A 13,955-nucleotide genomic window follows, 5' to 3' on the forward strand; every position below is an offset into this window, starting at 1 on the left:
TCCTGAAGCACCTTTTCCACCCTTCTGTAGGAGGAGGACACGGCCTCTGTGAGCAGCTTGCCGCTGTTCCTGCACTGAGTGTGCTCCTGGCCCCGATGTGCAGCACTAATGCCTTTGTCTGTACACATATAAGACGTCTAAATGGATGATGAGCCTGCAGTCTGGCCCTGATGTCACCAAACTCATTACTCACTCTTAATGTAGAATAGCAACACAAATTAGCCCACTTGCACTTTTAGACAGAAATTTGCCAAATGGGATAATGTGGGGACAGGAGAGGGCACAATTGTTTCAGGACCCGCTACACACAGGCGCCATGACAGTATTACAATCATAAAAAATTGTTATATTAATTATTACTTTATTATAATAATAATTAATATTACGCCAGCGGCTGCTGCCCCCCCTAAGTTCAGTGCCATGTCCGTTACAAAGCGTCAGGTTTCTTGATGTGTCACCGTAACGACCTGTCTGGGTGAGGTGGGGTTCTGCTGCTGTTAAATCCCTGAAATGGGGGGGGGTGCGGGAGTGGGCAGGGCTGGGCATCCTGGAGGTCAGGGGGATCAGAGAACATGGTTGTTTGTATCCATCCCCCCACCCAATTTAATTACTGCGTTGTTTTTTATTCAGTGCAAATGTCTCATTTTGTTGGCGACTGATACCCCCAATAACAAAATGGCTTGTTCATCCTCTCTTGTTTTGGTGTGGCAGTGCAGTTTCAAATGAAATTATGTACAAAGTTTAACTGAAGAACTGGCATAAAGTATAAGCATCCCAATTCCTGTTGTGTAATGTGAAAACAAAAAGCGAAACTGGCCAAGAGCTGCAAAAGGTTCCAGTCGAAATGCCTCAGAAACTTGGAACCAGGAGTATGGTTCCTGCTCATTGGTATGAAAACTCCCTAAGGGTCCAACATAAAGGCTCCCCTGGGCTTTGAACCTCCTGGTCATTTTGTTGATGGACCCGTTGGTTCCCGTTCAGCTGGTGATGAGGCTTCTTCTCCCTTGGCATTGGAAAGTATGTAGTCTGCATTTTAGGTGGCCCTCCTGCTTAGTAGGATCTTCCCACCGACTGTAACTTCTTTGGGGTCCGGCTGGGCTGAGTGCTGTTTAAATTGGCTTATTTGACCAGTGTGAGTGGGTGCCAGTAGGAGATGGTGAGGGCTTGTTGGGCAAGGCACCTCTAGGAGTTACTCTCTTCTATGGCTGGGGCTGAGCACCAGTTGCCTCGATAGCAGATCGTTATTGTTTCATTTATGTGTGAAGTGGGAACAAATTTATTTTAAGGAACATAAAACATCTGCAGCCTTTGCTGTGGCAGTCTGTTAAACAGCACCACATTGGGGCAGCAGTTGGCTCTTTGGCCTTCCTATCCTGGGAGTGTTTTTAAGTTTAAAAGTGTTGGCCTCGGTGTTCCTCACCGTCAGTGTTTCTGCTGTGTTACTTCAATCATACTGGGATCCTTCAGGTAATGGCCGGTTTCCTAGGAAGCTAGGAATGTTTCCCCTTCTTTTGGTGGTGGAGGGCCATATTCAAGCCCGACATGGGTGTGTCTCAGAGTGTTGGTGTCTCAGAACTGTAGGGCTCATTCCCCATCTGGGAGCCCCAGCCTTGTCATATAAGACCCACCCCCCCAGGTCATGCTCTGACCTCGGGATAGAGCTGGGAGACACACAGCCAAGGTGTGGTGACACTGTTTTTGCTTGGAGTCCTGTAAGGCCTGAATAGGATGCTTATACCCATTTCTGTCTGTTGTTCCCTTTGTGGTGTCTGTCTCATGGAGCCTTCTCTTCCCCACAGTGGATGGTCCAGGAGCCCCACAAGGTGGCCACCTTCTTTGGCTGCATTGGCAAGGACAAGTTTGGCGACATCCTGAAGAAGAAGGCAGCAGAGGCCCACGTGGAGGCACACTACTACGAGCAGGGCGAGGAGCCCACGGGCACATGTGCCGCCTGCATCACCGGCGACAACAGGTGGGTGGGTGGTGGCAGGGGCAGCTTCCAGGTTGTATGTTTGCCAAATGCACCTGTCAGCATGCACATCAGAAATTAGCTTTTTCACATCACGTTCTCAGTGAATTCTGTGGCCAACAGGCCAGTTTCTCAGAACTGCTTGGTATCATAACCAATTCTGTGCAAGTCACGCAGATTTATTTCAGACTCTCTCTTTAACTGTGTACCCGTACTGTCTTTGTTCCAGGTCCCTGGTCGCTAACCTGGCTGCTGCTAATTGTTATAAAAAGGAGAAACATCTGGACCTGGATCAGAACTGGGCACTGGTGGAGAAAGCCAAAATATATTACATTGCAGTAAGTTGCTCAGCTCTTGAATAACTGGAAAAATTGGGGGGAATGGTTCACTAGGCCGGAACTGACTGGGAGATCCAGGAGACTGGTGAACTGGGACAGAATTGGATGGGAGAACCAAGAGAATGGTGGGTGGGGGGGGAGTGATTAGTTGCCATTGTTGACACACTATAGCACGCAGTGCACAACAACAAAGTGTGTCCTCTGCATTTAACCCATATGTCACATTGTGACACTGCATGGGACAGCTATCTCAGCACCTGGGGAGAAGTGCCTTGCTCAGGGTAACTTACAGTAGTGGTACTTTACTCAGGTCAGGGATTCAAACTAGTAATCTTTCGTTAATCTTAAGTTGGGAATCTTAAGTTTCCATCCATTAGGCCACCACTGCTACCCAGGACTTACGCGGGGCATATTTGGCTGGGTGAACCAGGGAAGAACTGACTGGGAGAACTGGGAGAATGGTTAACTGGGCCAGGACTGGTAGGTATAAATAGAAAGGACTGTCCTGAAGGTGTCCAGTTTGGAGTTGACTTTTAGGGCACTGGGCAGGCAGGTGGATGCCTGGCCAGTGATCACCAGTGCTTCAGTGTGGCACCTGGTGGGTGGTGCGGCCTGGCCCAGCGGCTGGGTGAAGGGAGTAGCGGAGTCAGAAAGAGAATGGATATATAGTGTGGTCACTGGGATATATAATTTAAACCACAAATGGTTTAAAAACCTTCAGATGAATCAGTAGTACAGTTTGTGTTCCCGGGGGTCCTTGGTATTAGCAGATTGTTAGTTTGATGGGACGTTAATTTGACTTCCTCTGCTGGCCCAGTTTTTTGCGGATGAGTATTTCTTTGCCGCTGTCACCACTGGCTTGCTTACTGAGGGCTTTGGGTAAGGATAATATAAAGAGCTTTGGGGCAATGTGATATTGTAAAAATGTGCTAAATAAATTTGAATTGAATTGAATGTTCACTTGTGTCAGAATGCCTTTTGTTTAATAACAAATTAATAAATTTGCAGATATATGCAGATATGCAGGGGTGGCATGGTGGTGCAGTGGTTAGCACTGTTGCCTTACATGTGTGTGGAGTTTGCATGTTCTCCCCATGTCGTCGTGGGGTTTCCTCCGGGTGCTCTGGTTTCCCCCCACAGTCTAAAAACATGCTGAGGCTAATTGGACTCGCTAAATTGCCCGTAGGAATGCATGTCAGAGTGAATGGTGTGTGAGTGTGCCCTGCGATGGGCTGGCCCCCCATCCTGGGTTGTTCCCTGCCTCGTGCCCATTTGCTTCCGGGATAGGCTCCGGACCCCCCGCGACCCAGTAGGATAAGCAGTTTGGAAAATGGATGGATGGATGATGCAGATATGCTTGTAACGGTTGGCATGTGTACAACAACTTGAGGCCTATTGCTGAGATCACAGCAGTGTTGAGGGTAAGAGATCCGTGTGTGTGTGTGTGTGTGTGTGTGTGTGTGTGTGTGTGTGTGTGTGTGTGTGTGTGTGTGTGTGTGTGACAGCTACTGTCATCTCCAGTGTGCCGATTCGCTCTTTTACCACAGCGATATTATCTTAATGGGCCTTTACTGCTGTATCATACTTTAGTGAGCAGCTCCTCCCCCCTGCCCTCAGTGAATCTGCCCGAAAACCCTTTTCAAAAGTTCTGGGCCATGCAGAGTTTTCCCCAGTCTGCCTCGATATCATCTTGTTGTGGGATGGGCTCATTTAACATGCCTCCTTTATCTGACCATCTGGTATGTCTGGAAGGTCACGCCCCATTGACGCCCTTGCATTCGCTCTATTATCTCTGTCAGCCTATTGGATTTTAGTCTAATTGTGCTTTTGTTTTGCTGTATATTGTCTACATTTAGTCAAGAGTAAATCCTTGCTTAAAGTGAACATCATTCTCTTAAGGTGAGGGTGGGTCTTACAGTGGGTTTTCTGGCCCTGCTCACACTGATATCGTGGGCTTGCCCTGTGTCCCTGAATGCCTCCTGTGATGTTCTTCCCTTTCCTGGGGCAGTGGGACTAGGTCTTTCTCCAGTATGACTCAGACGTAGGTCTTGGTTTCAGTTGTTCCCATGACTGGAGCCCCATCCCAGGGGATGGACCTGCCTGGTCATTGTAGCATGTGAATGACACCCTCCAGAGCATATTAGTCTTGTTTTTCTGAAGCTGCCATCCATTCAATGGCTAGTCCGTCCCAGCTCAGACAACGTGCTCTGCTTCATGCTATTGTTTCTGCCCTGGCTGCTTCACAGTCAGGGCTGGCACCGCTGGTGAGCTGTGGCCCTTGTCTTTGGCGTCATCCCATGTTTCATTATCTCCCTACCAGCTTTTGCTTGTTAAGGAGCAGTGGGGGGTTTTGTAATGGAGTCCTCAGCCTGGCACTGTCCCCCAGCTCGTCCTTAGGAGTGGTCTGTAATGGGGTCCCCAGCCTGCCACTGTCCCCCAGCTCGTCCTTAGGAGTGGTCTGTAATGGAATCCCTAGCCTGGCACTATCCCCCAGCTTGTCCTTAGGAGTCATCTGTAATGGAGTCCCCAGCCTGGCACTGTCCCCCAGCTCGTCCTTAGGAGTGGTCTGTAATGGAATCCCTAGCCTGGCACTATCCCCCAGCTTGTCCTTAGGAGTCATCTGTAATGGAGTCCCCAGCCTGGCACTGTCCCCCCAGCTCGTCCTAAGGAGTGGTCTGTAATGGAATCCCTAGTCTGGCACTATTCCGCAGGTCGTCATATGGAGTGGTCTGTGATGGGGTTCCCAGTCTCCCACTGTCCCCCAGTTTGTCATACCGAGTGGTCTGTAATGGGGTCCCCAGCCTGGCACTGTCCCCCAGCACTTCATACAGAGTGATCTGTGACAGGGTCCCCAGTATGCCACTGTCCCTCAGCTTGTCTCATGTTTGATAAAACCACTGGGGGCTGAATGAGGTTCAGCCCTATCCATCCATCCATCCATCCATCCATTTTCCAAACCGCTTATCCTATTGGGTCGCGGGGGGTCCGGAGCCTATCCCGGAAGCAATGGGCACGAGGCAGGGAACAACCCAGGATGGGGGGCCAGCCCATCGCAGGGCACACTCACACACCATTCACTCACACATGCACACCTATGGGCAATTTAACGACTCCAATTAGCCTCAGCATGTTTTTGGACTGTGGGGGGAAACCGGAGTACCCGGAGGAAACCCCACGACGACATGGGGAGAATATGCAAACTCCACACACATGTGACCCAGGCGGAGACTTGAACCCGGGTCCCAGAGGTGTGAGGCAACAGTGCTAACCACTGCACCACCATGCCGCCCCAGGTTCACCCCTAAAGAGGGGGTATTCCTGTAGCTTGCTGGCTCATTGCGTCATCCTGTCTTGTGTGCTTTAGTCTGGGTGGTGCCCAACTGGTTGCAGTACCTGGTACCCAGTGTTATTCAGTGTGCCTGGAATAGTCAGGGAGGCTCTGTTTGACTGAGCAAAAGCAAAGACGACATGGAAAAGTAAATGGTCAGAAAGAAAACACTGTTGCTGGAACAATATTCTGAGCAACCCTGTCTGTTTCTGGATGCTCCGATTTCATGGCTGAATTAAAAATAAAGTGTATTTATTCAGAAAATGAGTAAACCCCCCTCATTTGCCTTTACTGTAGTATCCAGATATTTATACAAAATACAAATAAAATAACCCAGAGAGGTAATTGCTGCTATTATGCGTGTTTGGGATTATTAGGGTACCAAGGGCAAACTTGCTGTCAGACTCTCAGAGACTCACCGAAAGCTTTGAGCGGCTACAGTAGCTGCTCTCTTCATGTAGGAGCCCTGTGACTATGCCTCCCAAGGCTTTTCGAACCCTGATACCCACAGACATACCAGCCTCGGGGAACCAGCCGTGTGATGGTGAGGTTTTGATTGGGGATGGGTATTCACATGGACTTCATGATGCAATATGTATCACGATATGTGGCTCACGATACGATTATATCATGATACATTGCGTTACCATGCATATTGCAATATATTGAGATATTTCACATAGTTCACTGAAAATGTAAAAACAAAGCTCAAATGCAACTTGCTGTGTATGATGAGGCAATCGCATCACATTATATTGATAATTCAGCAGAAACATTGAGTCAAAGCAACATAACATAACAATAATAAAATTAAATTTTCAGTTTATTTTCTGCAGCATTGGCAAATTGTCAAGTCAGCATGATGTTAATAAACTGTAAACATGTAGTAATCCAATTCAAATGCTATTTGCATTTGTCCACTTTACTTTGAAAAATGAACCCCTAATAAAAGCATGGATAGAATGGCAAGCCTACTTTGACTTCTGATTTGTTAAGGAATAGAATTTGATCGAGATGGTCTGGGGTAAGTGCACTCCTCTGAGCTCTAATAATACCCCCTGCAGTAGAGAAAACTCTCTCAGAGGAGGCACTAGTCCCTGGGGCACACGGGTATCTCTGACAACAGAGGATACTGACTTTGAAATGCTTTCCACCAGTCCAGCGGACTAACACCGAGAGACAGGGGAGCATGTCCTCCTTTTCCTGGTCCACTGTGGTTTTCAATGTCTTTGCTGCACCTGCAGCAGGGGAGGACAACACAAATCAGTTTCAATAAAATCACAATGAAATATCATTCTAAGCATATTATTTATTTACAGCATCAGGCACGTGACTGACTGACTTGGTCCAATACCCTTTCTTCAGAGGATGCTAGGGAATTGCAACTTTAAGCAACAATAGACTTCCATCCATCCATTTTCCAAACCGCTTATCCTACTGGGTTGTAGGGTCGCTTATCCAACCCATCGCAGGGCACACTCACACACCATTCACACCTATGCAATCTAGCAAGTCCAATTAGCCTCAGCATGTCTTTGGACTGTGGGGGGAAACCGGAGTACCCGGAGGAAACCCCACGACGACATGGGGAGAACATGCAAACTCCACACACGTGTGACCCAGGCAGAGACTTGAACCCGGGTCCCAGAGGTATGAGGCAACAGTGCTAACCACTGCACCACCATGCCACCCAACAATAGACTTGATGTTATTCAGACATGTTTGTATTGTAAAACATGGGTGGTCTTTAAAGTTTTATCTTGGACTTTAAAGTATTATCAAACTAACCTGCACACACAGACATGCACAAAGAGCCACATTTTCTGGTACAGAACTCAGACCTGGTACCCGAAGGCAGTCTTTAATTTGTCCTCTCCCACCCCCACAGTCCTTTTCATTCATTTCTGTGAGCATTACCCTAATTCCAACTATGACAACCTAAATCGCTGTGCAACCTTAACCATAAGTAACCAAATTAAATATAAGACTTTTGGTATTTTTGTTAGTAAAAAGTTACAGGTTTTTATGTGTGGGGAAATCTGGTCCCCATAATATAATAATTACAAAAACCCTGGTGCTGTTCCTTCTTAAATGGGTCCACACTGGGACCAGCGGGTTCCATCCCTGCCCGCTGATCCTGAGCCAATTCTACCTGTGGGCTCTTTGACCTGGCCGGCAGCATTTCCTCTGCTGCTGCTGGTATGGAGGGTTATGCTTATGTCTGGCTGGTTCCTGAGGCATCTTTAACCCCAGAGCCTTGTGCTTCTCCCACAGGGCTTCTTCATCACCGTGTCGGCCGAGTCCATTCTGAAGGTGGCCAAACATGCCTCTGAGAACAACAAGATATTTGCGCTTAACCTGTCGGCCCCATTCATCTGCCAGTTCTTCAAGGAGCCCTTGATGGAGGTCATGCCTTATGTGGACATCCTTTTCGGGAATGAGACAGTGAGTGCCCTGCTCTGTCCCTTTCACCCCAGGCAGTTGGCCTCCTCTTGGCTTGTGTGAATCTGTGTCCTCATGTCCTCACCTAGACAGTACCTCCTGTGAGCATGTGTGACTGCATGTGTAAGCATGGGTTTGTGTGACTTGGTCTGTGAACCCGTGTGACTAGCTGTGAGCGTGTGTGTGGCTGCATGTATATGACTCTGTATGTGACTGTATGTATGAGCATGTGTGTGTTTAACTGGGTCTGTGAACGCGTGTGACTGCATGTATGTGAGCGTGTGTGTTACTGTATAGAGAACCCCTCGACCAATCACAATAAAGGATACGCCCCCCCTCCCGCTTATGATGTCATAGATGGGGAGAGCATTAAGCTCCGCCCAATGTACCATATAATACTTTTTTCTGACTGCATGTGTGTGACTGCGTGTAACTGCATGTTTGCGACTGTACACGTGAGCGTGTGTGTGAGCACATGTGACTGCATGTGTGCAAATGTGTGTAAGCATGTGACACCTGCTTCTCTCTCTGGTGCCATGACAGTGTGTCCCCCCTCCCCCCCAGTCTATCTGGTCTTGACTGTTGTGCAGATTCAGTCACTTCCTGTGTTTTGGCCTGGTTTTCGCTGGCGTGGTTGGGAGGGGGTGCGATTCTGCTTCACGGCGCTTTCTGCTGGATGCTTGCAGCACCAGTGTGTTTGACACCACCTTCTCTGCTTTGTGCACTTCTCAGTAGCCCCTCCCCCGTTTCCTGTTTGGTTGTTTTTTTAGGCGTAGTTCACGTGTGATGTTTGGCCCCAGCTTCTCCTCTCCCTTCCTCTCCTCTCATCTCCTCTCCTCTTGTGGTGTCATTCAGGTGACCACAGCTGCATGGCCCCAGTGATGTGAAGTACATGGTTTATAGTTTGATTTTAAGGCCCCTCTGGCTGAGAGTCGGTGACCCCTGGGGCGCCTGGCTTGGTCTCAAGACCACTTAATCGGTCTTGTAATCAATTGAATATGTCACATTTTTTCGTATTCAGAATCTGTTTAAAGGGAATGTCGAGGGAATTGAAAGCGAGAATTAAGCCTTGAAGTAAATAAATAATGACCTAAATTATATCATGGTGATTAATTTCAACTGATATGATTTTTTTAAAAGTATTTTACTATATAGTCCAGCCCTTCCATAAAAAAAAATATTTTATTTATTTTTGAGAAGGTAGCCCCAAAGTGCAGAGCTATCTTGAAAATCCCTTCAGAACAGACACAGTGTCAGTTTCTTTTCTGTTCTGAATAGAGTTGTCACCCTACCTGTATATTTGGGTGAAAAGTAAGATGCTGCGTCCTGCTCTGAATGAACATGTGATCTGACCCAGGCATGGAGGCTGTGATGGGTGTCCACCAGGTTCTGCTGGTAATAAGGGCCCCGCTTTCTCTCCTCAGCGTCCCCTCGAACCTTGCTAACATTATAGCCTTCTGTTCCCTGCCGTCCTCCTCTTGGGTTTGCCGTGGGATAACTGGCTGGCTCAACCCCTGGACATGCAGTCCTCCTGCCGGGTAGTGACCGGGTAGTGGCCGCTGGTTATCCTGCGGGATTCTGCCCTGGGTTAGCACATAGACCCTCCGTCCCTCTCACATCCCTCCTCTTTGTCTGATGTTACAGCACTCAGGACAGCTGTGCTCGGCTCACTCATAAGATTCTTAAAAGTGTGTGTCGCTCATGGGTTTGCGTTTCTGCGTGTGTTGTGGAGGAAGGTCTTCTGCTCGTGTGTGCTGTGCTGAGACCTATCTGCCTTCACCGTGATTAACTCTGTGTCTGTCTGTCTGTCTGTCTGTCTGTGTGATTGTCGATTTGTATCTGCGTGTTTCCATCTGTGTGTCCATCTGTGTGTGTCTGTGTGTGCCTTTGTCTATCTGTGTGTCTGTCTGTGTTCTCTGTTTCAGGAGGCTGCCACCTTCGCCAGGGAACAGGATTTCAAGGTGAGTGACGTAGTATATTTTAAGGGCTGACTCCTGATGATAGTGTTGTTCTCTTGAACAGTGATTGATGTGGTGTTAAATCTTCAGGCTGTGTGACAGTTGCTATGGAAACCTGGCTGTCGTCATGGTTCTGTGCTCAGTCGGCTCTGTACCGTGATGTAGTCGCTGGGCCCAAGCCCAAGGGCTGACATCGTCTGCAGATGCTATATATTCTCAGAAGCCCCGCGGGAAGTTGGCGCCTGGCCACCTCATTAAGGAGCTGCCTCGTTAGCCTCTGCGCCACCTGTGGATGTCTGGGAAATCATGTCTGCAGTAGGATTCTGGGAATAAGCAAGAGATTATACATCCCTTTATTTTTAAGGTGTTGTCAATTTGTATGTGGAGCTTTGCGAATATGATTCCTCCTCCCATGAATAATGAACTCCCAGATTCACATGAGGTGCAGTTGACGCGAGAACGTGAAGCGATCCCAGTGTGCCGGGGAGTCTGTGTAAGGAGCCGCCCACAGTCACAGCTGGTGCAGGACTGTTCATCCCAATTCCTGTTCCCTCTGCAGCTGTGTGTTTAAAATGTGAAAGCTGGTAATACCCCCCCCAGCTGATTCACTTTGACCTTGACAGAGTTGCAGGCTAACAGTCAGAGCCAGCCTGCTGTCAGGAGCAGACTCCACCATAGGCAATGATCAGCCTGCTGATCAGTCTCCCTTGGCTGTCTGCATTTCCGCAGACATGGTTAAATGATGTTCTGTTTACCTGGTGTCAGCCTGTCCCATGGCAGTGGTGTAGTGAGAAGCTGCAGTAATTTTAAAGTGCTATCATGCTGTTCACGGCATCCTGATGAATTTATCACCAGCAATCACCAGTTGTGGCTTTAGTGACAACGACACTTGAAGGCGAGTGCCTGGTGACTGGGCTCCCACCCATGTGGCACAGCCGGGTATAGCCCGAAAAAATAACATGGGTCCACCCTCCTGTGGGTCCACCACCTGCAGTGGGGTGCAATATAGATCAGGTGGTAGTTGAAGGCATGGGCTTCGGCAGATCAATCGCCAGGCTAAAACTAGCTCTAGGTAAATGGAATGTGACCTCTCTGGTGGGAAAGGAGCCCGTGCTGGTGCGGGAGGTAGAGAGATACCTACTGGATATAGTGGGGCTCACCCCAAGGCACGACTCGGACTCTGGAACCAAACTCCTGGAGCGGGGCTAGACTCTATTCCAGGTGCCAGTGGTGAAAGGCACTGGGTAGGGGTGGGGCTACTTATAGTCTCTCGGTTTGTTGGCAGTGTGTTGGAATTTACCCATTTGAATAAAAGGGTCGCCTCCCTTCAACTTTGTGTCAGGGGACGAACTCCGATGGTGGACAACACATATACACTGAACACCAGTTCGGAGTATCCGACCATCTTGGAGGCCTTGATGGGGTCCTGGAAGGCGCTCTATCTGGGCACGCGATTATTCTGCTGGGGGACTTCAATGCTCACATGGGTAACGACAGTGAAACCTGGAAGGGGGTGATTGGGAAGAACTGCGTGCCTGATTGGAATCCGAGCGGCGATCTGTTATTGGACTTCTGTGCTAATCACAGCTTGTCCGTAACGAACACCATGTTTGAGCATGAGGGTGTTCATAAGTGCACCTGACACCAGAGCACCCAAGGGTGGTTCCATGATTAATTTTGTAATCAAATCATAGGATCTGTGTCCATATGTTTTGGACACTCGGGTGAAGAGAGGAGCTGAGCTGTCAACTGATCACCACTTGATGGTGAGTTGGATTCCATGGTGGGGGAAGATGCTGGATAGACCTGATGCATAGTGAGGGGGTGCTGGAAGCGCACTGTCCGGAAGATCCTCTCATCTCTCCCGAGGGAGTCAGGGGACATGGAGCCTGAATGGGCCATGTTCAGGGACTCCATTACTCTAGCGGCGGTGCGGAACTGTGGCCGTATGGTTGTTGTTGTGGTGGCGGCACTCCCCACACCCGGTGCTGGACACCAGCAGTGAAGGGAGCTGTCAGGCGGATGAAGGAGGCATTCAGTGCTTGGTTTTTTTGTGGGACTCCTGAAGCAGGTGACAGGTACCAGCAGGCCAAGCAGAATGCGGCTTTAGCAGTTGCAGCAAAAACTCGGGTATGGGAAGAGTTTCGTGAGGCTATGGAGAAGGACTTTCGGTTGCCATCGAAGAAGTTCTGGTAAACAGTCAGGCGACTCAGGAGAGGGAAGCAGAGCTTCACCAATGCTATTTATATCAGAGATGGGGCTCACAGTTTACCTGCTGCCCCCGCGACCTAGTCCCAGATAAGCAGCGGAGAATGGATGTATGAATGGATGATCATCCGCTATAGTGATCAATTTCACCCAGACAGACGTGATCGCTGTATAGGGTTTTTGTTTTCAAGAAATACAAACTATTTATTTTCTACTTTTTTAGGGAACTTGCTTTTTACATTAAAACTAAAATGTGAGCTTTTTCATAAGATGTTTTCATTTCAAGCGATTTGTGCTTTGATTTCAGTTGTTCAGAATATTCTCACATAATTGTTCTCTGTATGGCATTTGCCTACTGCTGTGCTAATGAGTCCTGTATGTCCTGCAGATAGAAGACATTGAGGAGATAGCGAAGAAGGCACAGAGTCTGCCCAAGGTGAACAAGAGCAGGCGGCGCATCGTGGTCTTCACCCAAGGGAAACGGGGAACGGTGGTCACCAAAGGTAGCTCCCCATGTGAACGAGGCTCTCGGGGTGAGGGGGGGGGTGGGGGTAGGGGATCAGGGCTCCTTTGCTCTGCTGCAGCCGGGCTTCCATGCTTTTGTTAGTGAACAGATTCTTCCTCTCTCTGATCATGCCGCTGCATAGAGTTGGGCGGTATGACCAAAAATTTATATCACGGTATTTACCAAAGTTATATCGGTTTCATGGTATACAACGGTATGTTTTGTAAAGTATGACTGTTTACCACATTTTACAGAACACATTTTTGTTTTACTTTTTGCATTGTTTCCACATTAACTATATTATTTTATTATTAGCCACTGCGCCTATCCGCTACCTTAATGATAACACACCGCTAGCGTGTTAACCCTAACACATGGCTAACTGCTTATAGATAAATGGCTAACGTTAAGGTGTGCGCCGGCCAAGTTAACATTTTTGATAAGTGTTTAATAATTTAGTGTTGCTGGAACACGAGCTCGTGAAATTTCTCATAAAGACCCGGATGTCGGCCTTTAAGATGCTTCACCAGGTTTGACGTGCTACTTGACTTTGTCACCACAACTTTGTAGCACTTTGTATAGAGTTTGTATAGAGGCTTATCGACATCCTTATCTTGTCCATGCTCGTATGCAAAATACTTCGAAATGGCACTTTTGCGTTTCTTTTTTTTTATTTACTAAAGCAGCTTGCTAAGTGCCTTCAACTGCAGCATATGCCATGTTCAGCCAGCTCGGTTTGTGTGAATTAACCAGCGCGAAAGTGTTCAGCGGCTATTGAGAGGAGGGGAGGGGCTGCGCGAGTGTGTGTGCGTGCGCCTGTGATGCTGTGTGAAGTGGTGAATGAGGCGAAAACCACACTGTTGGTATCAATAATGGTGAAAATGAGTATCTAATCAGATACTAATTTTTAATATCAATTAGTATTTGAGAATCGATTTTTTTGACAACCGCAATGTCTCATCACTTTCAACTCAACTTAATATTTCTAATAGAATTTTGAGTTATATTTTTGTTATCTGTATATTTTTATAGTTGTGTATTTGTTACAATGTAAGTTAGGAACCTTAGTATGTAGTTGCCACATGATGTGGCACGTAAATAAGACAGTAGAAGCCTTGAATCCAGAAGCATCACAGATTTTTTACTGTCACATGTGTAATGCATATCCGTCAATTAGGAATTCATCTTTTGTTTTGTATAGTTTTAA

At 47.9% G+C, this 13,955-nt stretch overlaps 1 protein-coding gene across 2 annotated transcripts in view; it reads left to right on the top strand.

The window, feature by feature from the left end:
* The window catches only part of LOC125738121 (adenosine kinase-like), a 35,142-nt gene that overhangs the window by 17,464 nt on the left and 3,723 nt on the right, over positions 1-13,955 (top strand). For both annotated transcript variants that reach the window (XM_049006768.1, XM_049006769.1), the window contains exons 5-9: positions 1,800-1,972; positions 2,199-2,307; positions 7,910-8,080; positions 10,003-10,038; positions 12,632-12,746. In XM_049006768.1, coding sequence (XP_048862725.1) covers positions 1,800-1,972; positions 2,199-2,307; positions 7,910-8,080; positions 10,003-10,038; positions 12,632-12,746 — 604 coding nt within the window. The remainder of the gene's footprint in view (positions 1-1,799; positions 1,973-2,198; positions 2,308-7,909; positions 8,081-10,002; positions 10,039-12,631; positions 12,747-13,955) is intronic.

This window comes from Brienomyrus brachyistius, chromosome 3 (assembly GCF_023856365.1).
Source record: "Brienomyrus brachyistius isolate T26 chromosome 3, BBRACH_0.4, whole genome shotgun sequence".
Taxonomy (NCBI): domain Eukaryota; kingdom Metazoa; phylum Chordata; class Actinopteri; order Osteoglossiformes; family Mormyridae; genus Brienomyrus; species Brienomyrus brachyistius.